This window comes from Halichoerus grypus, chromosome 12 (genome assembly GCF_964656455.1).
Source record: "Halichoerus grypus chromosome 12, mHalGry1.hap1.1, whole genome shotgun sequence".
Classification (NCBI taxonomy): domain Eukaryota; kingdom Metazoa; phylum Chordata; class Mammalia; order Carnivora; family Phocidae; genus Halichoerus; species Halichoerus grypus.
In genome coordinates, this window is record NC_135723.1 from 66,687,511 (window position 1) to 66,714,138 (window position 26,628).

At 40.2% G+C, this 26,628-nt stretch overlaps 1 protein-coding gene across 4 annotated transcripts in view; it reads right to left on the reverse strand.

Moving 5' to 3' along the window:
- ELMO1 (engulfment and cell motility 1) overlaps positions 1-26,628 on the reverse strand; it is a 512,699-nt gene that overhangs the window by 203,074 nt on the left and 282,997 nt on the right. For all 4 annotated transcript variants that reach the window (XM_078059467.1, XM_078059469.1, XM_078059466.1 and 1 more), the window contains one exon: positions 26,011-26,119. In XM_078059467.1, coding sequence (XP_077915593.1) covers positions 26,011-26,119 — 109 coding nt within the window. The remainder of the gene's footprint in view (positions 1-26,010; positions 26,120-26,628) is intronic.

The window sequence follows — 26,628 nt, forward strand, 5'->3', positions numbered from 1 at the left end:
CCCCAGACACATTTCAGTCCTCTTCTGACCTAACTCTTAGCAGCTTCCTCTGGTGCCTCTGTGTCTTCTGCTTGTGCCTTCGCCCTCCAGCCTCTCCTTCACAGGGTCCTCCTCTTCCTCTCTGAGGCTCCTAATGAAGGTTTTCCGGGGTGCTACCTCCTGGACTCCTGCTCGTCCCACTTGAAGTTCTCTTGAGACGATCTTAACCAATGCTGTGACTTTAACACCAACTCATATGGCAATGACTCCCAATTTATTATCTCTAGCTCAGGCTTTTTCTTCTGTGTTCTCTGATCTCATCACATATCTATTTTGACAGTGAAAACACAATAATCCTAGTAGACAGGAGGAACAAATCAAGAATAAGAACGCTGCCTGCCTCCAACAGCATTCAGGCTTCATGGGAAGAAGAGACAATCTTGTAAGTCACTGAAGGAAGAATTGGAGCTAATCCTGTAGGTACTGAGCTTTGCAGTTATCCCTGGATGTGGCATGTCCATTAATGTAAACATTTATGCCTGGGTGTGGGGCCCAACGCTTTTGAATTTATGCAGCAATCTGAGGGCAATGGCAAGAACTAGACAATATGGAATCTTCCTTGGCACAAAGTGACTCTCTAGGAACAAATACAGGTCCCCGGGCTGTGGATACCAGGGTGTCCCATGTCATCCAGCACTCAGGTCTTCTGGGGTGATTCTCTGAGAAGGCATTGTGGCTTCCGGGTCCGCGGGCCTTAGTGCCTCCAAGAGCTACTGATACTGAGAAAACCAGACTCCAGGACTCATATCAATTTTAGGGGAGAACGAAATGAATTTTAAAAATAAAGAAACTGGAGGGCAACATATTTGTGACTTGCTCCTTGGAAATCCACTTGCATTACCCAGTTAAGAAAAACTAGTAGGTTGCAATAACCTGCAAGATTTTCAATTGATTGAACAGAGATGCCAATAAAGAGGATTTTGGAATAAAGTCTTCATCTGAGTAACTTTAGGGGCAGAAACAATTTCGCACACGTATTTATGAGGCAAACCTTGCTAGCATTTAACGGGGATCCCATAAAAATTGGGACCCATGTAACCTATGGAAACTCATCCATTCATTTTTAGATAAAGGTCTTAAATTTATGGATGTCACCGATTATTGGGGCACCAGGCAGCCCACACACTGATCTGCAGATATGATGCTTCAAAAGTAAATATTTCAATCAAATGGTGCTAAGGTGCCCCATCAATTGAAAAAAAACCATGAATAATCAAACTAAGAAAGATCATCTGGCCCACACATATGTGCAGAACATCTTAACAACTTTGAGAAAGTCTGTTGGATGCTGGGATATAGTAATGAACAAAATTTCTAAACACATGCACCAAAGGGGCGCCTGGGTGGCTCAGTCAGTTAAGCATCTGACTTCAGCTCAGGTCATGATCTCAGGGTCCTGGGATCAAACCCCACGTCAGGCTCTGCACTCAGCAGCGAGTCTGCTTGTCCCTCTTTTTCTCTCACTGCCCTTGCCCCTACTCGTGCTCTCTCTCTTTTCAAATAAATAAAATCTTTTTAAAAAACTAAAAAAATAATCACATGCACCAAAGACTGGCAGAAATGCAAAGTATATTAGCAATGGCTATTGGGGTGATACTTTTTATTTCATTTTCTAATTTTTATTAAATTTTCTAATTTTTCTTTTATGTATAGGAGCCTGTTTCACCACCAGAAAAAAAGTTTTAAGAAAAAAATGTCAAAAAGGAGATAATTTCAAAAACGGCTTTAGATTGCTAAAATATAAAAACAGATTTGCTTCTAGGTTATCTCTATTAACTTAAGAATCAGAAAATTAACCATCCAGAAATAGAAACTGTGAGTCTAGACCATCGTGAAAACTCACATAAAAATTTAAAAAGAAGGCGGCGGAATTTTCTTCTGTTACTAACACTGTGAAGGTTAAAAAGTTTCCTGGAAATGAAGGTTATGTGGCTGATAAATGTGTTCTTGTAGGCTCTCCTTGGATTGGATTCCTTCACAAATCTCAAAAGAACGAGTTTGAAATATGAACTCTAGGCAGGTTATTCTCACTCGTAAATAAAATAGTTCAACCTCTGCCTGATGTTATGAGAATACCAAATTTAGCATTATGGAGGTCCCCAACACATTTGCATTTGAATATTCGAGACAAAATATTAAGCTAAGAGAAGAGACCAAGAGGTAATCCCAGGCCATGGATAGCATTGGCACATACCACCATACCGAAGAGGACCTGAATGTGGGGCAGCTATTCCACTCTGACAAATAAGAATGTTCACATGTCTCACCCCCCTCTCCAGGTGTGCCCTAAATTAAAGCTGTGGAGATACAAGATGGGCCGTGTAGTTACGTAGTTCCCAGCCATTGAGGAGAAATGCTATCCCATTCCCTCTCAAGCATATAAAAGTTTGCTTTATCCGTATCTTGCAAGTCTGTTCCTAAGCCTGATCTATTTAAAAGAAAAAAAATACATATCTCTAGATCCAAACCACTGGAGTAGAAAGTTAGACCTCAGTCAGACTGATAATGAAAAACCAAATTCCACTCCATCACTTCCCAGCCCCTTCACCTACAAGATAGGATAAAAATCCAGAACCAGCGTTAACTAAGAGCAGAAAGGTCTGGGAGCTGCAAGCATGAAATTAAGAAATTCCCTAGAAAGAGAAATGTTCACGTTGTGCCTTCGTGCCGCAAAGTAATGTGAACTACTAATAGGTGATAACATTTCTAATGTTTCACATCTCATAATGTTCCCCAAATTTATTTCATAACAAGCATTTTTAGGTCAATCTTTGGGAAATTATCTCAGATGGAACCCATTCCAATTTTATACCAAAAGTTAATGAGAAAATGGGTCTCAGACTTTGTAATCAACTTTGCTAGAATGTTGCTACTCATTCTGTTAAAAATTATGAATTGAAAGAATTTTGGAGTCTAATTATGGGTTATATTCTATTTTGCTCCGTTTCACCAGCATTAAGTTGAAAATTTTCTTATGTGAAGTTAGTCCGATTTCACCCTTTTTAACTTTGAGAACACGAGTTAATTTGCGTGCTCACTCTGCATATTTATATCTAAATCTGAGATTTGCTTGGAAATGTGAATTTTATCAGTTGTCAGAGGCAACTCAACATGGGCTGGTGCAATGGGGAAAAAATCAAATTATATTCACACGAAACTTAAGCTGGCTCCCATCTGGCTAAACTTTAAGCTTAAAATAAATGGAATTTTCTTTTCCTCACCTCATCCGATTAGACATGGAAGATATTCCACCAGGGGGTGAGAAGATCCCAATTGGAGGAGGTAAAAGAGAGGAAAAGTGCAACTGTACCATTTTCTATCCTCGTTACCCTACCTTTGTGGCACTGTCTGATGGCAGAAGGGCCATGCCGCTGAAGTCACTTCGTTCTTCAGTGCTTCCAGAGCCTTCCATATCTTGTGGGAGTGTGATAAACAGACTTAAAGAGGAGATGGTAGGCTGAGAAAAACTCTTTAACGATGCAATCTTCTTGTATTTTTTTTTTTTCATTTGTAGAGGGCTAAGACCTAGAAAAGGACCTATTTATCAACTTGGTTAGTTCACTGAAAACCACACCCCTTGATAACTTATACGGACATCTGTGAACTTCGTGGGCCCGTGAGTGTGTGCACGCATGTGCATGTAATATTTAGAACCTGTGTTTATCAAATTTGGATCATATCTGTCAATCAGGTACAATGATTAGCAAATGAGGTCGGTTTACTCTCATGTTGTCACCCATGACCCCTTGTTTTCTTGAGCAGGTCTTTCTTCTTTGGCCATTAGTGACTTCCAGTTAAAGATGATGTGGTGCATTTCAGAATGGTGGACATCAGTTTTGCTTTGTTATCAGGGAGGGGTTCTGGCCCGTCCTGTGGAACTACCATACCTGGATTAAGCAAAGTGTGGTAATCCAGTGGAAAGGAAAATATGCCATCTCTTTTCTCTACTGTGATACTCCTTTCTGTGTGATTCACAAGCAGGTAGAGGGACACTTTTATCAAGGAATAGTAGTGTAAGTCTAAGACATGAATATATAAGCTTACTGGAAGTTTACGTCAGTCACATTAGATTTAACTTCACTACTTCCTCCCCCACGATTCTCTACTGGCTGAGAACTACTGATCAAAGCTAAGCAAATTGTCAAGAGGAAATTTTTTGCAGAGATGGAAATAGTCTATATCCTGATTGTGGTGGTGGTTACATGACTATATATGTTTCTCAAAACTAAAGGACTGTGTCCCTAAAAAGAGTGAACTTCACTGTGCTAATTATATCTCAATAAACCTGACTCAAATAAAGAAGGGAAAAAGCAAAACAAAATAAACTTACCTGGTTCACTCATCCCTCCCATCCACATCCATACACACCTCATATTCCTCACCACCCTCCCAAATCTAGGAAAAACGTCTCTTCCCAAAGCTGGCCTCACACTCTCAGGAAGAAACTAGCAAGGGATTTCATAATTGTATTTAAGAGTTTTGAGTGGGACTATTGTTCAACAACAGAAATCGATTTTGGATGTTTTGATTCAACTCCCTTAGAAACATTTTCAGAGACAGCTCTTTGATAATGCACATTCAGTTTATTACTCCCCTCCCCCAAATTTAATTAGGCTCCCAAAGTTAAATAAATTTATCAAGTAAAGAGGATAATTAAGTTTGGTGTCATCTTCCTTTATTTGGCATAACTTAAAAAAAAAACACAACTCATTCTACCATATCTTCTCTACTAACATTAACCAAAAAGATCATCTCCTGGGCCCTTCAATTTCTCCAACAGATTAAAATAAACAAAATTCCCTGTAGATAAACCTAACACTATTTGCACTCACATTTCAGGAGTTATCTTACATCAGACATTGCTCTAGAATATTATCTAGCCATTAAAAATAATGAGTTCTATAATATTACACACACACACATGCACGCACACACTAGTACATGCAATTAAAAAGCACTAGAAGAGCCCATCAAATCAAAGTCACTGACAAGAGCTAGGACACAAAAAGAAACAAGTTGAAGATGGAGAGAGGCATTCTCTTTATTTTAAATCTCCTACATAAAATATTTTACAGTATCGTGTGCCACTCTTTTAATAAAAGTATTAAATAAAGAAGAATCTAAGCCCTTAACAAAATTAAATACTACACCAACTACCCAATAACCTTTTGGCAACTCAATAAAGAGAAGAGTGCCCCCCCAAAGAGATGAAATGCCTAAAAAGGGGGCTTTTCTAAAAGGATCCCCTCTGAAAATAGGGATTGGCTGCTCACAACTTGGTCTGTTATTACTTCAGAATGCAAGCCAATGTATAGCTCCTCTATTTTAATATTTTTAAAATAGCCTGAATTATCTAAGTAAAATCATGACCCTATACATTTTCCAAATAAGAATCACCCAGTCTCATTATCTCAAAGAATCAATATTACCAGCCCCTGTATCAAAAACATGTGCCACCTGATAGTGTCATTGTTTTTTCCCTATTTATCAACATAAGACAATTGTGATTCTCATGTAATTAAAAGAGAACCACTCATTCTGGTTCACAAAATATAAATAGCCAGTGTATACATCAAAAACCGTTCAACATTTCTCATAACACAGCCACGAATAAGGCAACATTTTGAACTCTCAGGTTAACGATTTCTTGGTTTCTTGGTTTTATTGTTCTTTTTATGACAGTACTTAGTGTGGTAAACAGATACTCATATTCTGTTGAGGAGACACACATATTGAGATGACCTTTTCAGAGAACAGTTTGGCAACGGGTACCCAGCGTTTAAGGATGGACATGACAACCAATTTAACTTCTAGAAATTTATTCTAAGTAAAAGATTAAAGATCAATGCAAGATTTATCTACAAGGATAATTTATAGGTATTTATAATAGTAAAAATTAGGAAAAACTTCAACATATAAAGATAAACATCTATTTCATAAATTATGATATATCAACACAATGGAATGATATCGAGTCATCAATGAACATGTCCCTCAGGGATATTTGAAGATACAGAAAGATGTTATAGATATGATCATTGTGAGTGAAGAGAAAAACAGGATTCTGAACTATAGAGGCATTATGATCCCACAGTTTTTCTATATACATGTATATGCAAACATACATATAACACAGATAACGTGAGGGTACAAATACACAGTAGAGGGTAGAAGGAAACATACCACTGTGCCTAAAGCTGTCACCTCAGGGTGCAGAACAGTGAGTGGCTTTAGTTTTCTCCCTGAAACGTCTTTCCCATTTTGTAAAATTTCAACAATGGGTGTGCACTGTTTCTTAAAAAGATTATTTTTAATGTATTAATTTTATAATCTTAAATATATATATACATATATGTGATATGAGGCTGGTTTCATGTGATTTTGGTTTTGGTAGAGAAATGGTAGAAAAAAATCAAGGGCAATTATTGTGTGATCATTTATTTAAAAAAATGAAAATACTGATCCTCTCTATAAGTTATAAATTTCAAAATAAAATATATGCTATAAAATATCACTTGTCTAAACAGCGATAGAAACTGAAGGATTACCGCGGGGGAAATAGCCTTATTAGTCTTTTATTTTGTTTCTAGAATATAAGTTAACGAGGAGCATAAAGATAATTCCACAGCTGACTTTTAGATTCTCTTCAACAGATGAGTAAAGTCTCAGAGCCTAGAACAAGATGTGGGACACCACAGATGCTCAGTAGATATTTGTCTTAATAATTCTGTAAGTTGGGGTCTCTGCAGGGAGAAAGGATGAAGACAAGAATCAGGTCTTCTTTGCTGTCATATTTGAGTACTGTTCGTAGAATATGGTAGGTGATCAAGAGAAGCACAGGGAATTCAAATGAGTAGAGAGGGTCCCCAAAGGTTATGTGGCACTAACCTGGGGCACAGAAGCTGGGTGGATATTAGACCAAAAGCAGCTGCAGGAGAGAGTGCCAAAGAGCCAAGGCACAGTGGAGGAGGGTTGACTTACTTAGGGAGCTGCAAATGGTCTCTATCTCAACAAAATGCAAGCTGGCTGTGGGAGTTGGTTTAGGGTATGAGACCAGAAGAGCAGACAGAGGCCAGATGTTTTAAAGGCCCCAAGCAATAGCGGGTTTTCCACAGTCCTGGCTTTGCACGGGAGAGAATGACCATTCAATTTTCTTGTTAGTCAGGACCTGGAAATTGCCTTCTCACGCCCCACTTATTCTCATTCACGTTCCCTCAATTGTGAGTGAAGGGGGCCCAGGAGGAATGAAGGGTGTTTATCATTGAACCAGACATTTCTGCTTGGGTTTCAGATACAGGCTTTTATATAAATGGCGGTTGATGGCTTTCCATTTGGAATTATTTGAAACAGAATATCCCCTTTCAGACACAACACTGGAAAAACACCGAAATAAATCAGAAACACAAAAGTTGTTTTAAGGCATCAGTCATTTTCGGCACAAAGGACTGACACTGTCCTTTCATTTAAAGGTGTGTCTTGGGGCTCCCCCTTACATATACATAGGAAATGTCAACACACACGATTCTCATTTTCTAATCTATAAAGAAGCCCTTCTAAGAGGAACAAGCCTGAGAATTCAGGGATATCAGTAAGAGCCAGCAGTAGTACCAAGAGAAAAGATGTGAGCAGGAACCGTGCAGGAGATGTCTACGGATGATAATCAACCTCACTTGGATCACGGCGTGGCAGGCAACTCATCCCTTAAGATAAACTCTGACAGAACAACATGTTTGAGTCAAAAAACGTGTGATGCAGACATTAATGCAAAAACAGAATGCTCTATTGAGTAAGGAATTTCAGAGTGAATTGCCTTATGACAGGGCGGGAGATAGGGGCTTTTAAATTTTTTCAGCTGTGACCTACAGCACGAGATACATTTTGTGCTGCATCCCAGTATGCATGCTGATGAATGTAAAACTGATCTAATGAAACACTTATCTTTGCTACTTGTGAAGCACTCTAAAAATTATTTTATTCCATTTTTTTAAAAACACTATTCAAAATTCACTAAAGTGATTTCATTACCCTGATGAGTCACTATTTGCAATTACTTCAAGAGAGTAATCCATTTGACTGCCTCCTTCCAGATAGATATTTTTTCTTATTTCTTGAGATAAAATACCTACAACCACATCTCATGAACTATTCAAAGTTAGAAATCAAGTGACTCAAGGTCATGACTCACAAGGAATATTCAAAAACAATACAAATTATATTATTATCTTCAGCATAAATGCAGGCAACCACATGACACAGGAACTGGTGCACTAAGCAAAAAAGATCCCAGAAAAAAAGAAAGAGAAAAAGGTCCCAGGGTCTTCTTCTTACCCTCTAACTAGCCACGATGACCAATGGTCTAAGAGAGAAGCAAAATGGGTCAACAGCCAGAGGATTAGATATAGTTTGGTTTTGTCTGGTTTTTCTTTGTCTTTTCTTTGTTTTCTCATCATTTGTTTTCTGAAAACCCAACCCTCTAGCTAACCAAAATAGCTCAGTTAGTGTCAAGGGCTGTGATTCTGATTTTTCCTCAAGGCCAAGAGCAGCAGACAAACTTGGGCCCCGCTCTCACACAAAGAGAACAAAGAGCTTGATCCTGCCAGTGACAATCTAGCACCCAGAGGACTCACCAGCTGGCTTCTGACCTCCGTCTGACTGATACCACCACCCAACAGGCAGCCTCCAGAGAGCAGAGGGCAAACCCTGGCGGGCCAGATTCCCAATGCCACCTCCATCGGGATGATGGTGACAAACAGTATCTGCTGAGCTCTTCCTGTGTGTCAGACTTTGTGGCTAAGACTCATCCCACTGCCTTCTGTCATCCCACATGACATTGCTTGTCCTGACTGAGAGGTTTTATTGACTACTAACTGTCCAAATTATAACCCCAGAGACAATAGATTCAATGTTATAACAAAACTGTCTGATGTCCAGTTCTATATGGCACCATTGGCTGTCACCCATGAAACCTCTACAAGCTTCTTACCCATGCTGATTGATGGACAGCCTTACACAAGAATCTGGATGGAATTGACACTAAATATGAAGCAGATGGAGCTGGAGGGAGAAAATGTACAAAGACAGACAAATAATTTCCATGTAGTATGAGATGTGCCTCGATGGGATGGAATATAAGGGAAAAGAGGAAAATATCTCCTCCCTTTGTGGGAAAAAAAAAAAAAACCTAAAGAAACCTACTAGGGACCATAAGTATTTATAAATATAGTGTGATTTTTTTCTTTTTCTTTTTGGTTCTAAGTAATAACTATTTATTATTAGGAATATTAAAAGCATAGAGAAGCATCATCAGGGCTGACCTATACATTGGGGTGGGCCCGCAGAGTTCCGAGGGAGCGTGATACTTTAGAAGCCCATGAAATGTTTTCAGCTTAATTGTTTTTAAAGTCAGAAGAGAAACTTAAATAGGATAATAATGAATATATAATAATGAATCCAGCCTGGATGATATTCATCTTTATAACAATGTAGTCAAAACTATAAATTTTAATACAGTTTTAAAGAGGAAGGGGTCCACGAAGACAAAAGTACCAAGGTCTCATGAAAGTCATAATGCAGCTGTGGTATAAATAAATATCGATAGTATCTAACTCTATAAACCTTTGTCATCTAACTCTATAAACCATCTCTGTCTATTAGGTCTGTGTCTACCTGCCTGAATGTCTCCCTATAGATCATCACCCCAAATCTCACCATCTCAGGTTTCTTCCTCCACCCCCAAGTTTTTCAGTAGTTCAAAAAACTGTGTTAAACCTTGTCCTGAAATCTATGTGCCTGCTCAGTGGATATAGATGCTTTGGTCTTCCTAGGGGTAAATTGTAAAGGAATAAAAAGCTTTAAAATTTCAGACCACTTGACATGGAACTTTAACGTCTAAGAATTAATGTGGAGGAAATAATCAGATGGAATTACAAAGATGTTCATCACAGAGCTAGTTCCACTGAAAATGGAAACATCCCTAAATATCCTGTAGTAAGAGTCTGGTCAAAATAGTTATGGTTGATCCACACAATGAAACATTATTAAACAGGCATTAAATCATTAATGATATAAGTATATATTTATTGCTGTAGGAAGATAATCACAATATATTAAATGGAAAGAAGAGACTATTTAGAACAATATAATTTAATCTCATTTTATGGGGAAAAAAATACCAACCTATCTTGGTGGTAGGATAATGGATGATTTATTAGTTTTCCTTCGCCACATTTAAAAATATCCCAACAATGCATATATATCACATTAGGTTACAAAAAACATGAAGGGCATGTACTGTTTGATTCAGGATCCATTGGTAGGTATTTCACTAAGGAAATTATTAAAGATGCAAGCAAAGATGTAGCCAGGTCTCCTTCATCATCATTTTTTCCTTTTCTACTGAATCATTCCCATGAGCACATAAACAAGCTATAACTTCTACCATCATTTAAAACAATCTTACTTGAGTGTAACTTACCCTCCAGCTTCCACCTTATTTTTCTACTTCGCTCTAAAGAAAAACCCCCTTCATTAGTCATCTATACCTCTACCTCTCAAACTATGAGGGGAAGGACCAGTTCGTTTTTCACTTCGAATCTGTTGACTGGAAACAAACACTCTTGAAAAATACAATAAAACTTAATCACTAGAAAAACGTTCATGCTTGAATGCCGTGGCCGTGTCAAACACTACAAAGGTTTCCGAAGGCTGACTCTGCACCACCTCCCTGGCAACCCGCCTCAGACCATGCTGAGTGTCACTCCTCCATGTTCACTGTCCTAATCCCTGTATCATCACTTGCTGTTAACCCGTCCAGTCAGGATCTCTTCCCACCACCCCAGTGAAATTGCTCTTGCTCAGGTCACCCCCGACGACCTCCATTGATCGTTGCTAAAATCAATGATCAATTCTCAATCTTCACGTACTTCCACCATCTAGAGCATTTCCGACAGGCAATCTCTCCTTCACCTCTACGTGAACTCTCTTTTGATTTGCTTCTTACATCCCTATGATTCCTCTCCCAGTTCCTCTTCTTCTCCGCAACCAGCAACTTTTGGGGTATTTCATGGCTGAACCCTGGAACCTCTTGGAGGTTCTCAACCAATCTCAGCTATCAATACTGTCTCCATGCTGATGATGCCCAAAGTTAAATCTCTGGCTCAGAATCATCCCCTGAACTTTAGTCATATATATATCCAACTACAAAATCAACATCTCCACTCCATGTCTAAAATGCATCTCGAAGTTAACATAACCAAAACAAAACTGTTGATCTTTTATGTTCTCCATTGATCTCAATGACAAGTCCATGCTTCTGGCTGTCCATCCTCAACTCTTCTTTTCATTTCCCACCCACATTCATTCTGTCAAGGAAATCCTTTTGGTTCTACCTTTAAAATATATCTGGAATCCAACTGCCTTTTAGTATCTCTACTGCCAACACCCTGGTTCCAATCACTGTCACCTCTCAACTTGCTTACTGTCATGGAGGGTATTATAGTATAATGTCCATAGATCAGCCAAATGATTCTTTCAAATTGTAAGTTATACAATGTCACAGGTACGCTCAATCCATCGCACGGCTTTTCACACAGAGTAAAAGCTAAATTTGTTACAGTGGCAGAATGTCTCCGCTCTCCAACCCCACCTTATCTCCTGCTACTCCCCACCTACTTCTCTCTGCTCCTGTCACACTGGCCTCCTTGCTCTTCGCTTCCAATGCTGGACAATCCTCCCTCAGGGCCTTTATACTGCTATTCCCTCTTTGGGGAAAACTCTTGTCCCGATACTATCTTAGCCCACTCCCTCACTAGGTCCATATGTTTATGATAAACACAGTCTTTTCAGTGAGGCAATGCCATGCATCCTCCCTGTTCTGATTTTTCTGCATTGCACTTTCCACCATACGGCATACTTCTTTATTTATTGTCTGTTTTTTCTCCAAGTAAAATAAATATACACAACTTAAGGAAAGAGATGGCATCCTGTTTTATTTCACTGCTACAGCCCTAGTACTAAGGTGTTAACTAAGCACATTTACTGGGCAAATGTTCATCCAGGTGCTCTTTATAAAAACAAAAATTGGTAAACAATGTAACTACCTACTGATAAAAGACCCACACTTTGAAAAAATGGGGTACTACTTATATCTATATCCACAATAAGGCAATATGCATATGAAATGAAATACTATTAAACAATTGAAAGTTGGATAAACTGCAAATGAATAAATTTACTGGAAAGAAAGAGGTAACACATGAAGTGAAAAGAATCAGGTGACAAAGGGCCAAGGATGGTATTAGCTCATTTTTAGAATAAAATCGAATAGGAAAAACTGTTAAAGTATATACATTAAGGTAAAAGCCTAACCCAAAACAAAAATGTGGCAACTGATCAGAACAGTCAACCCACGAGGCTTTGAATTTGAGGTTTCCCTCTGTTAACATTAACGACACAGAAAAGAGGCAGGATTAGTTCTGACTTGGGCAGGTAGAGAGGGGACATAAAGTGTGTGCTCTTTGGTCGGCTTTGTCTGGGCCCCAGTACAAAGCAATTCCTCAAAATCTTACACAGCCAATGAAAGCCAGAGAACCATTAGAGCTGTGTTTCTCAGGGTGGGAATAGGTATGACTTGCAGAAATGTTAAACAGCATTTGGATTTAGGCTTGTTTCTTCTTCCAAGTTTCAGGATTATTTAAACTCTCCTGTTTCCAAGTAAAGATGGGAGAGGCAGCTGCTTCAGCCAACAGCCCCGCCACATGATGGAGAGGCCACCAGACCCAGCCGAGAGAATCAAGGTGGGAAAAGACAGTGTGAAATCAGCTAGGCAGGGAAGAATAAAGCCAGAGGAATGTTTTTTTTTTTTTTTTTTTTTTTGTCATTTCCTTTATCTGTTCTGGCAAAATTAAGGTTTAATTCTTCTCAAAGAACTCTTTGCTGGCAATAAAGTTGATATTTCAAAGGAGGAAAAAATTCAGAGTGGGAAAAGCACATTAGACTAAATTTTACACTCAGAAGGTGAGAGCAGTCATATCTGTAGAGCAGAAGACAAGTCCTCTCAGTCCAGGCTCCCAGGCTGTCTCACCACCAAGAACCCCTCCTAACAAGGTCTTTGGGCATTTCTTTAACTCTCTGGCACAGAATCCAATACCAACCTAGGTTATATACACATCACTCAAGAACTGATGGTGGCAAAGTTTTAGTCAACTTATTTAGTGGTTAGAGTCACTATACTGGGTACATAAAAAGGACTTTGCTTATTAACACAGCAGCTTTGGAGCTGGTGGCCACCTGGGCAGTAACGGTTTTATACCAGAGGAGACTAAGGGACCACACAGGAGAAGAGGCTTATCTAGAGCTGGTCAGAATGGAGCCAGATCTAGAATCTGCAACCTCTAATGCCCAGTCTAGAGCTTTTACCACCCCAACAAGATATCCATTTAACCACAATCCAAATTACCATGGAGAAAATTCAACGGAGATTCCTAAACTTAGGAGAGGAGAGCCAGCTGCCTAGGAATGAATTGGCGAGTTTATTAAATATACTGATTTCTGGATTCCATGGCAGGAATTTACATTTCCCAGAAGCTCCCCCAAATGAATCTGATGCACAGCCCTGTTCAGAAATCACTGGCCTCGGTTATACAAGACAGAAGAGCAAAGAAACCAGCAGATATCTATTAAAAAATATGCAAGTCATTCTCCTTACTCTATGAAAAAACAACACGAAATATGCAATTATAAAGCTCAAAATAGCTTCTTCAGAAAAAAAAAAAAATGATTCACACTTCTAAAGATGCTCAGGCCACAGCTGCGATCTGTTCTCGTGGCCAAACCCTGGGAAAGCCAAATTAAGGGAAGCCACATTGGGCTTGATTGCTGGGATCCAAAGCTGTGTCCTGCTCCCTAGAGACAAGGGAATGACCACCCTCCAGAGCAGCACACGGGCAGCTGGGACTGACCTACAAGGAGCTGACAGCTGACTTCCTAGCCCGCAGCAACCATCCCAGGAAACCCGGCTCCCTTCAGGTTCCAGCTGCTGGGCGCACCTGCTTGGGCAACAGGCGTCTGTGGAGGAGCAGTTCACTGGCTTCTCAGCATCCTCATTCTGGACTGGTTAAAGTCCACCCCATCTCCCGTATTCAGGGGGTGGGTAGGAAAGAAGAAGCAAGCCGAGAGCTGTCTGGAGGCAGTTGGGAATACAATAAATTAGGAAGTCACACAGCTGTGTGTTCTGAAACACAAGATTGAAAATAGATCATTTTTTCCTCTTTGGGGAACATACTGTAGTGTTGATATTTTCTGATTCAAATTTGGACTCAGTAGGCCTTCTTACTAAATTATCCTGAGGAGGAAGAGAAGGGGGAGGACTGAGAAGGCACCCTTTTGTAGAACTCATTCTCACTTTATTAGGGAAAAAAAAAAAAAAGAATGCTGTTTGAGAGGTTTCAGGGTAACATAGAAAGTTCATAAAAAATTTAGTGATGTCTGAAACATATTTTTGGAACTGACCCTAAAGCAAATAGAAAGCTACTCTATTCATGCAATAAATACTTACTAAGTGCACACTATACATAAAGCACTGGACTACAGGGTAGGATGGAAGATAAATTCACTCTAAGTCTCCTGCTCAAGGAGCTTACAGTCTCTGAGGAAGACAAGACATTTTAAAAAATGAAAGCAGTGGTTTATAGCATTGTGCAAGAGTGAAGAGTAAAGAGCACAACAGAATCCCATAATAGCTAACTGTACCTAATTGCCTGTATGACCTCGGTCTACTTAACCTCTCTGAGAGGCCCAGGCCCCTCATCTATAAATGGAGACGTTGAAAGGGTTAACAGAGTATCAACCTCAGGGAATCGCCTGCTATGTAGAAAGCATCTAATAAATGGCAGTGATCATTTTCACTTTTAAAAATAAATTCTTTCTGCTTATCTTTAAATCAGCAAGTTGTTTTTTTATTTTTTTATGAGAGAGCGAGAGTACACACGAGGTGGGGGCGAGGGGCAGAAGGAGAGGGAGAGAGAGAATTTCAAGCAGGCTCCGTGCTCAGTGCCAACACAGGGCTTGATCTCACCACCCTGAGATCATGACCTGAGCTGAAATCAAGAGTCGGACACTTAACCAACTGAACCACCCAAGCATCCCATAAATTGGCAAGCGGTTTCTGATGGAAATTCAAGTGCCCAGAGCTGGGAGACTCCACTGGCATCCACCTCCTTGTCTACTGCAACCACCAGGAAAATCTCTCCATCCAAAGGCCTGAGGTGAAGGATGAGAAGTTGTAAAAGGCATCCTAGAGCGTTTTGTCCTCTGTTGCTCTCCCAACCACTGGGCACTCCCTTGTGGGGAAAGCATGTCTGTGGGAAGTGAGTTGAAGCTGTGAACATGTTTCTGGGTTTTGTGTTTGTTTTTGTTTTACTCATAAATGTTTTGATTTTAAAAACCTTACAGGATAGCATTTCACCACTATTTCAGTGCAGTTTGGCATCCTGATTGCTATTGTTTTAATTCTTTTCTCTTCATGGTCTACTTTACTTTACCACAGATTTGAATCTTTCAGCATTCTGCTTATATTTTCTAATTTCATGCTGTCTTTCCAAATTAATATTCTACTGTTACAGCATACTAGGACCTTTAAGCTCATGGCCTAGCACATCACAATTCTACAATAAATGCTGGGGAGGCTGATTAAATTATTGCTTTGGAAAAAGAGCCTGTGGGTCCAAGCCCAGGGTATAGAACTAGGGAAAGATGGTTTTACATTTTACATTTTTTGGAGTCAGACTACTCACTTTAATACTAGAATGATTTAACAGATGAGAAATGAAGGTACCATTCATGCAAATGGCCTCTTTCATCTACTGGGATCCTGTTACTTTTATGGGTTTTTTATTGTTATGTTAGTCACCATACATTACATCATTAGTTTTTGATGTAGTGTTCCATGATTCATTGTTTGCATATAACACCCAGTGCTCCATGCAGTCCGTGCCCTCCTTAATACCCATCACCAGGCTAACCCATCCCCCCACCCCCCTCCCCTCTAGAACCCTCAGTTTGTTTCTCAGAGTCCATAGTCTCTCATGGTTCATCTCCCCCTCCGATTTCCCCCCCTTCATTTTTCCCTTCCTACTATCTTCTTCTTCTTCTTTTTTTTTTTTAACATATAATGTATTATTTGTTTCAGAGGTACAGGTCTGTGATTCATCAGTCTTACACAATTCACAGCACTCACCATAGCACATACCCTCCCCAGTGTCTATCACCCAGCCACCCCACCCCTCCCACCCCCCACCACTCCAGCAACCCTCAGTTTGTTTCCTGAGATTAAGAACTCCTCATATCAGTGAGGTCATATGTTGTTTTTGTTTTATAATGTTTTAACTTCTATAAGAAGCTGCATGTCCTAAAATCCATAGTTCCTCATGCATATAGCCACTGGGTTTTAGGTCAGCCACACCCATGGTGCTGTAGAAGAACAGAAGGAAATGTGGGCATAAATTTCATCAGCACACCCCCCCAACCTGTGCTGGGCCGCTGTCAGGTGGTGGCCTCTCTCAGACTTCCGGTGGTGAGTATTCTAAGCCAGGCTCCCCACACTGCTTCCATGATGCCGCCTCATGCTGCAGCCCCCAGAACCTTCCTCTCCACAGCTCTCCTGGGAGGCCTCTTGCTGGGCAGGGCTCCCAGCACCTGTCCAGCTCCAACAGACAGCAGGCCAGAGCTGGATCCAATTTAAAATCATTTTATTTATTTATTTATTTATTTATTTTTCTTCAAATTATATCCAATTTTTTCCTGTCATAAAAAGTTTTCATATTTTAATAATATGTGTGAATGTGGGTCTGTGTGTGCATGCGTGTGTTTGGGTGTAGAAAGAGAGAATGATAAAGCAAATATGGAAAGTATTAACACGATAGGTAAACCTGGGTGAAAGTTGTATATGAATGAGTTCTTTGGACTTTCTTGCAAAAAAAAATGTTTTAAAAAAGGGAGGGTATTTTTCTGTCCATTCACTCTTCACTGTTCTCCTTATCAGTCCTTCCTCACCAATTTCTCCTCCTTATTCTTCCAAATGAACCCCACAATCGTCCTGTGGAGTTTTCCATCCTAGTTTCTGGTGGTACTTTGGAATGATATGTGAGCCAGCGCACTGATTTGGAGGCACTCACATCTTTATCCCGATATTAATGTTTTCCTACCAGGAATAAAACATTCACTTATTTATTTATTTAAAGCTTATATATTTTAGTGAAGTCATGGATTTCTTCAGATATAAGTCTGAGATATTTTCCGTTAGGATTCATCTGAAGCAGTTTACATTTGGACAACACTAAAAAGAATCTTTTTTATCCATTTTATAATTAACTAATTACTGCTGACACATGGAATGGCTACCAATTTTTTGTTACTCACTATGTAGCTACTCTTCTGAACTATATGAATTCTAACAGCTTTGCCTTCACTCCTTCAGGAATTTCTAGATAGTTTTATTGTCTATAATTTAAAATACTTTGTTTCTATCAGTGAACTATACCTCTATTTGTCTGTGTCTTCTAGATCAAGGAGAAATAATATTGGTGAATATTAGCATTCAACAGCACCCTACTTTTAGTTTCAGCTTTTAATGGGAAAATTGTTTCATTATCACCATTTTAAATATAGTGTTGGCTGCTCTAAGGTAACTTTAAAAAAATAATGCTAAGAATGTGTCTATTCCATCATCGTTAACAAATATTAAGTGTTATCAAATAGTATTTTAGCCTTAACCAAAATTAGCATTTGAGTTTACACTTCGAGCTTTTCATGTGAGATGTGCACTCATCTGTTTTCTATTACTGAACCCCTCTTGCTTCCCAGGAACAAATCTTTGAGCCAAATTCAAAGTCTACCACTAGTAAATACAAAGGCCTTTATAACATGCACTTTGCAAACCTTCATAATCCATTTTAGTTGTAATTGTTGTCTTTGTTTTCACCATTTATTTATTTTTAAATTATCTCTATATTTTACAATAAACCACCTCAACTTTTAGGGGAAACAGAATCAGGAATTAAAGGGAAAAAAAGTATTCTGAAACAGGAGGAAGTATAATAAAAGAGGCAGAGGTAAAGTGCTACAGGAGTTTGGAGGAGGACATGATACCCTCCCCAGCAGGGACTCAGAGGAGGAATCAGAATGGTCACCCAAACCTGATGTTTGAGATGAAGCTGGTGGAAAAGTATTTCTATATGGTGGGAGGGAAGACAAGTGGGCATCTGTGTTCTTTCGACAGGTCTGTGTCTGTCTCTCTTCATCATGATGTTGGGCAAACCTACCAGGCTCACCTCTCAATCTAGAACCTCAGAGACAACAGAAAATGGATGCTGGTCGCTCCCAGCTACGTATCTTCTTAGAAATGATGTAACAAGGAGCAAGTGCTAAAAATGCCTCTGATAAATATGAATTATTTTCATCCATTTGTAATTGAGATGTGCTTGAGATATTCTCTTAAATTGCCAAGTTTAATTTCTCTCAGCCATCACTTTCTATGGCGATAAGAATTACCTTGTGATTTTAGAAGGATCTACAAGTACTGCCTTCTGAAACACCAACCAATCACCACAGAACTTCAAATTCTTAAGGCAGCCACTAAATGCACAGAGTTGACTTTGCTACAGGAACAGATACACCTCGGTGTCTCTAAATCTGTGCGTGTTTCGGTTGTTATTTCCTTCACAAATAGGGCGTTGTACAGTTAACAAAACACTTAAACCTGTATTTCTTCATCTAACTCTGAAATGAGAATGATGATGGTGGTGGTGGTGGTGGTGGTGATGACGATATCCCCAGGTTACAGATGGGAGACTAAGGAGCAAGATGGTTAACCACCTTGACAGAAGCCCTTACTTACATCAGCTGTGCCAGTTACCAAGTGCTTCTGATTCTGAACGCAGGAATCTGACATTAGGTCCTCCTGTCTCGTGATACTATTACAAATCCTAATAACAGTTTTATAATTATCATAAACACTACTCTCAATTGACTTTTATACTCTCTCCTTTGACATTTTTAATTTGGGCCAAAAGTGGATCTAACTTTCTCAATACAGGCTCAGGCCTCGAACATTTTATTCATTCATTCATTCATTCATTCATTCACTGCATTTTTGTTTGTTTTTACGTTAATCTTAAGGTTGAAGTATAATATGAAAGCAGAAGTCAAAAATGAAGATTCAAGACAGAGTCAAGATCTGAGAGCCTTCAACGTTCCATGGAGCATGGGTATAAGCTAGTATTAAGGTGGGGGGGGGGAAGGCCCTTAAGAGGCTAAATTGTTAAAAACTACTTTTCTTGAGTTTTCTTTAGCCAGAATGTTCTAAGACTGAAAGTGATGGATGGTACTTCTCAAAGTACAAAAACACCAATGTCCCAGAATTAAGTATCTATTCTAATTGCTGCTGTACTCCAAAGAGTTCTTCAGATTGCTCATCTGTGTTATTTTTACTTGCTAAAGCAGAGGTGTCTAGGTGATGAATTATACAAGGTGCTTCACTCAGCACCACTGGTGTGTTATAATAAATATTGCCACTGAAAGACAAAGTAAGGAAATGCTAAGTATTTTCATAGCATGTGATGTAGATTTCATTCTTGTTTTTTCAAGTGTGATGTAGATTTCATTCTTGTTTTTTCAAAACAGAGAAGTAGTTATTAAATTTTAATCTAATTATATATGGTCAAATAGGTGAAGACGGCAAAACTGTTTCAGGAAATATGAAAACTTTAATCACAAATGTCCATTCTGCCCTTCAAAATACACCTGAGAATACCCATATACAAAAGCATAATTGAGGAAGTGAAAAATATACATTTGCTAAAAGGAAAATAAGGTAGTGGAGCCCTAGCATCTTAGTGATGAGAAATGAAATACATTATAATCAAACCTCAATTACCATTTTTCTGCAACCTTTGATACTGCTACATTAAAAAAAATACTAATGCAGTCCCCAATTCCCAGTAAAGGCAAAATGACAGAGGGCTGTAATCTGACTTCAGTTTGTTTAGTTTTCTGCAGCAGTAAGGGAAATGCAGAGGAGAGTTTCTCAAATAAAGGGACAGAATTAAGGGCTGCAAGTAGATATTTTCCCTATCTGAACAGAACCTCAATTTTCTTTAGCTACTTAACATCCTGTGGTCATATACTCAAGGAAGGCTGGTTTCGGGGCGCCTGGGTGGCTCAGTTGGTGAAGTGTCTGCCTTCAGCTCTGGTCATGATCTCGGGGTCCTGGGATGGAGCCCTCCATCGGGCTCCCTGCTCAGGCGGAGTCTTCTTCTCCCTCTCCCTCTGCTCCTCCCCCAACTCGTGCTCTCTCTCTCGCTCACTCACTCTCTCAAATAAATAAATAACATCTTTAAAAAAAAGGAAGGCTGATTTCATGCCCAGTCTAAGGAACAGCTAATATGGTCCTGTTCCCCTTACAAAGACTCAGCTAGCCATAGGCATAGGCCACGGTGTTTGCCAATGAGACATTAGAGAAAGTTTGCTGGACGACTTTCGGAAGCATTTCCAGACATCTAAAAGAGACTCGCTAGACGATACAGCTTCTTGTTCCTCTGGACCATGTGATAATGGCCGCCATATTGCTCCCTGCCTAAGGACAAATTTTATACATCAAGGATGGCAGGACCAAAAGGTAGAAAGGACTTGGGTCCTTGATGACATTCCGGAACAGTTAAATTTACCATCTCTAGGACTTACTCAATGCTGCAGTTATGATATTCAATCAAGGTTCTTCGTACATAGGCCATTTTGTGTTGGGATTTCTATTACTTGCAGTTGAACGCCTCCTAACTGCTATCCTGGCTGGGCTGGGGCTAGAGTGAGGTAAGCTTGTCCCTGGTCCTGGCCCCGTATATTATCACACTCACAAGTTCTTGTCCTAGCCAGAAGACGTAATCTAAGTCTAGAATTTTGTGCCCAGGACTAGGGCATTTCTTATTATTAAAAATCCTTCTATCGATTCCCATTGCTTGTAAAGTCCAAGCTCCTCCACGTGGCAAATCTTTATGATTTAATTCTTGCTTTTTCTGTCAGCATCTCCTGCATTTGCTTGCTCCCTCAAGCCATCTGCTTTAGCCACATAGAACTAGAATTCTCTGGACCTCCAAGTCTTTTCACTTACATCTCACTGCCTGGAATTTTTAACAGCTGCTGCCCACCATACACATACCTGTGCTTATCTGGTTATTCTTTTCATCTATTGAGTGTCTCCTTTTCTGTGTCACACCCTTCCTTAGTCTGTCCAACTTCCCATGAGCAGAAAGAACCAATCACTGCCTTTTAGGGAAACTAATGTAACTTAAATGTAATGCTCCAAATGACAATGTGTTTTCTAATTATTTGTTTATGTGAAGGACTCTCCAGTCAGCATGTAGGCTGCTTGAGGATGGAGTGTGTGTTCTAAGTCTACATCATCAGGGATTAGATCCTGACTCATAGAGAAGAGCCCTGTAGATGCTGAATGAATGAATGAATGAATGGGAGACAAAAAGAAATATCCTAGCTCTACTTGATATTGGAAGATAACTGGCTGAGGTGCTACATATCATATTAACCTATTGTGTCAGAAATCAAGTTTTCCTTTTATCCTTCAACAACTTACTATGGTTTTAGGGACAGTGTTATAATAACACAAATAATAGTCTCCACTTTTTAGCCCTAGTTAAGAGCTAGGAATCGGCCTAAGGACTTCACATCTATAGCAAGTATCTTTGCATTTGTCTGTGATAGGCCTCCCTTCTTCTGTCAGTGCACCACCTCCCACCTCCCCACACCCTGACCCAGCACACACTTTCAAATACACCTCCTCTTCTGAAGACTTGCTCTTCACTCCACTTCAATCCTGTTCTTCTAACTGGGGCTGCCAGTTACACTACCCACACCATGGGATCTGTGACCACACGTGGGTCCATAAGGATTCTTCTCTGTGATCTTTAAAATTGAAACTAAGGGAAAATAAGCACCTTGCTCTCAAAAGTGCCTCATGGACAAAGCAGGTTACGAGGAATAATTTTAGTCAGAATGTAAAGAGTGAAGAGACGAGAGCCATTGTTCCAGATCCTGGTTCCAAGTGTTACTTAAGTCAGAGCGTTCTCCTTCCATCACTAACCTGCAGTCCGCTTGTGGAAAGTGAGATTCTACCACTTGCAAAGAAACCATCTATCTTGCAACAAAAGCAGCACCCATTATCTCATTGAATCCTCCCAACAACTGTGTGCAGCAGGAATTATCTTTATTTTAGAGATGAGGAACCAGAAGCTCAGAACAGTCAGGAAACATGCCCAAGGCGTCCAATTAGGTAGCTGATGAGTGACTCCAAGACAGGTCATCTGGGTGCCAAAATGCAACCATCCCACTTTTCTGCCTCTTTCTACACTATTCTTTGGGCTTCCTGAACACTGATTTGAGCTCAGTGACCCCAGACATTATCCAGTAAGTGTAAGTCTTCTCTTCATTAATAAACATAGATGCTGTTGATTTTGATTAACTCCTGGGGGTGTAAGGGGCTTCAATTAAATAACCTTATAAAGCGCTCTAAGCATATAAATGATCAGATACTGTTTTTTTATACCACACTATGAAACATTCGCCTCTTGCAATGTTAATAATAGGGAAGCAGAAAAATAGTGCTTTTTTAAAAGTAGTCTTTTGTATGGTGACTAACATAACATAATAAAATAAAAAAAATAAAAGTAGTCTTAAAGACACTGTACATAAATATTTGGTATCAGTAATTTAATCGAATATTGATACGCTTGCTTTGGAGACCAAAAGATAACCGGTATTTCAGAATTGAGTTTCCTCAAAAGACCATGAGTTAAAACAAAAGACAAAGCATTTGTAGAAAATTGAATCTTTCTACTTTTGCATATGTCCTTTTTCTCAATCAGTTAGATTTTTAATTGGTATTTCTTTGATCTCCGCACTTGCTTATAGATCTAGTGCAACCGTGATCTTCTACGTCAATTATTGACACAAATCTGAGAAGAACCATGAACTTAGAAACAGAGAAAAGCAGACGAGTCAAACCAAAGGAAGATGGATTTGTATGTGAAACTAATTTTCCCTGCAAGAAAAACAGATATTTCCTTCAATATCAGGGTGCACTCAGATTTGTTTTCCATATTAGTAACTTATTTAATATGGCAATGGGCAAAAGGCAATCCATTAAAAAGCAATTTACCTCTTACCACAGGGTGTTTTATCATTTGATGTCTAGCACTCAATCAGAATGTAGCAATCCTTTAATATTTTATGAGCGGAGAACAACTCATTTGGGCATGTAGATTTCAGAAATGTGGAGTCCTCTGTAAGCCTTGCAAAATGTCCAGAATGACCTTTGCAGTGCAAGCAATAGGCCAACCTGAAAACTCAAACTATAAGAACATTGGAAAAATTACGCCTTAGAATAGATAGTGGGCATTTAAAATAAATATGCAATCATTTATAACTAATAGTAGAAGATATCAGTCCCAAATCATGCTTACACTTTCTCAAGGGCAAGCTTTTCGGGGACAGGGACCATATCTGATTCACCTTTGTATCTGCAGTGTCCATCATAGTCCCTGGGGCACTGTAAGTGCACAAAAATCAGTAGGTTTTTATTAAACAGATGAATACATACATTTGTCATCTTGGATGAAGGGAGCTTGCCCTGAGTGTGCCAGGCCCTGGGTGACTAAGCTCAACCTCGCTGCAGAGATGAGCCTGACCAGGTACTAAATGAGTTGTAGCAGAAGGCTGGAACCTTCTCTGCAGCAGAAGGTGAGATATGGAATAACACACAGTGCAAGAACAGCAGCTGGGGTACCCCCAAGATCCCCAAAGTATTTGCCTTTATCCACACTCTTCATCTCAGTTCTTAGGAATTGGGTCCTGTCCTGTTCCTGGCTTCATACCAGGTCCTCAACAGTCTGAGAGGGCTGCTCGGCACCTGCCAGAGGTCAGTCCCTATTCTGTACCCACCCCCCTACCACCACAGCCTAGAACTTGGCCCTCTTTTCCACGTTAGTCTCCCTAGGCTGAATACGATCTGTTCCCAGGGTCCCTACCTGTGACCAAGCCAAAATGAACACAAGTACTCAAACCACCACCCCAAATACTACCAATCTACTTCTGGGGGAAATGTGGAGGCGTAGGAGCACGGTGAAGTCGGTGAGGACATTACCCAAGGACATGAAGGTCCTACGTGGCAGAGACAGAACCCAGCTCCCCTTTAGTCCCAGCCTCCCCCCCTCTGCTCCTCTGTATCTCTGTTCTGTGTTAACTCGTAGCACGATAGATACATGTCGGCTGGGCAAAGGAAAAGAGCAGGGGCTGGGTATGGTAATGAAGCCCAAAAGAATCCACTTTCTGCTGCCATCAAGGTGAGAACTGATAGCCCAAAGCAGGCCACAGGGAAGGGGGGGAGCAAAGCGGGGCAAAAACAAAGCCACGACAAGCCCCAGCCAGCTAGGGCATGACTGCTGTCCAGCTTACAAGATGTTCTTTGTAAGGCTTCTTAGCAAGTGACTTCCAGCAGCTGCCCCCATGAAACTGACATAAACATGAAATAGTCCCAGTTATCGGACTGAGGAATTCGGTAGGATCTGCTTGATTCGGGACTTTAATTCTTCAACTGAATGAACAGTAAGCTTGGCAGCAGCAGACGTAGATCTCAACAAGTTAGTCTGATGCAGAGGAGGAGGGGGAGCTCGGGTCAAGGATCCAAGTAAAGGGAAACGTTCACCTCAGTGATCCATGAACCTGAGCGGAATGACACAGAATCTCTCAGGTCAGGCTGCTACTCGTCCCACACAAAAATGCCCTAATTTGGAGCTCCTAAGCAATGAACTTTGGTGGCAGTTCCATGTCAGCTTCAGCTTCTTTCCCCCATCCACCCAGACTGGAGGAGGAGTACGGTTTGCTGTGCTTGGTCGAAGAGACTCAAATTCTTAGTGTTTCCTTACTATGTTTTCTCCATTTCCTTGTTTACCAGAGCAGCGCTTGGACTCAGTTCTTATGATGTAAATAAAGCATAACCCCCTTTCCAATGTAATCATTGGATTCCTTTCCATGAATCATTTCAGACCATTATTTTAAGCTCTCAAGCAGGTAACTGAATATTTATGCTTTCACCACATTACCACACACCCAACATCTCTCTGGTATAAACAGTCTTTCTCTGGAGCCCAAGTTATGAAGCCTACAAGGGAAGATGTGTATGTGTGTCGGCTCTAGAGATATTGGAGGGAAGGGAAGTCAGCCACTTTAAGGAGGCTCGGTGTTGACAATGACTGCAGGCGAGGTTAAATCAGAGGCATCCTAACAGGTTCAACCCAAATTATACCAATGAGCAAAAGGCAGGAAAATTACCATACCCTCTTTTTTCTGGGTGTCCTCTCCTAAATTTTGTAATATAGGTAAGAAACAGAGCAATAAGCGTATCTCTGACCACATTTGTCATGATCAGCTACCCATTTTCTTCTATAATTCGTTCTTGCTTCGAGAAAGCCTTCTAAACGAGTGAGCCAGAGGATTTTATTAAGGTATTCAATTTCTCTTTATAGAGAAAAATAGTTTCAAAAGAAAGAAAAGAAAATGATCGACAGGTAGGTTAAAAAACTGGAATTTTAAAAAAAGAAAGCCATAGATCTCTTTCCTTAACAGATTACTAAATGCAGGGCTGTTTTAATATATTCTCACTTTTATAATATTTGAAACTCAGTCATAATACCTGCCAATTTTCCCATTCTTGGAGGTTTTAAGAATGTTTATTCCCAGAACAGACGTGCAGAAATACATACACTGGAAGCCTGAGCCCAAGAACGCTGAGTCCACGGGAATGCCCGTGCTGTCAGCCCCTGGGGAATTCTTCATGTAGGTCCAGGCACAGCCCTGGAAACGGGGTGCCTGCCAGGCATCATGCCCATGTAGGAAACAGGTATTACTTACGCAGCTCGCCCACTTTCAGGATCTCACACAGCATCTTGGTCAGCTCTATACTACTGCGGCCAAAGGGACATTCATGCTTGTCTTCCCGGCTACTGTTCTCAAGCACGATCTGCAAGCAGAAAGGGAACAGACAGGTCAGAAAGGGAAGCCAGTTTGTGGTACCTGTCAAAAATGTTGGCTCCATGGTAACAGAGTCATAGAGCCACTTCAGATTACCAAACTAAGCCTTGGGGCCAAAACAAAATTGTACTCTACTTATATTCTCAGTACCTAGCACCTAAAACTCTCATGTTTTCCAAACCTCTTAAAACTTTCCACCCTGTAAGAGGATATTTTGCCCATTGGTTTACACTTACACAGAAGTCCCTATGGATGGGGAGTTTTTCAAAACGGGACAATAAAGATCTATTACTGAAGTGATGACTGCTCTCTTCTCCCCGCCCCCAAGTCACATCTCCGCTTTCCTGGGGATAGCAGCTCTTCTGGGCCTTCAATTCCTACATTTTTATCACGTATCTCCCACAGAGGTTTCCATGTTCTTACAAGATCTCACCCCTGGCATTAGTTTAAAACATTTTTTTTCCTGGGAGAGACTGAGTGGGGGGTGAGGGGCAGAGG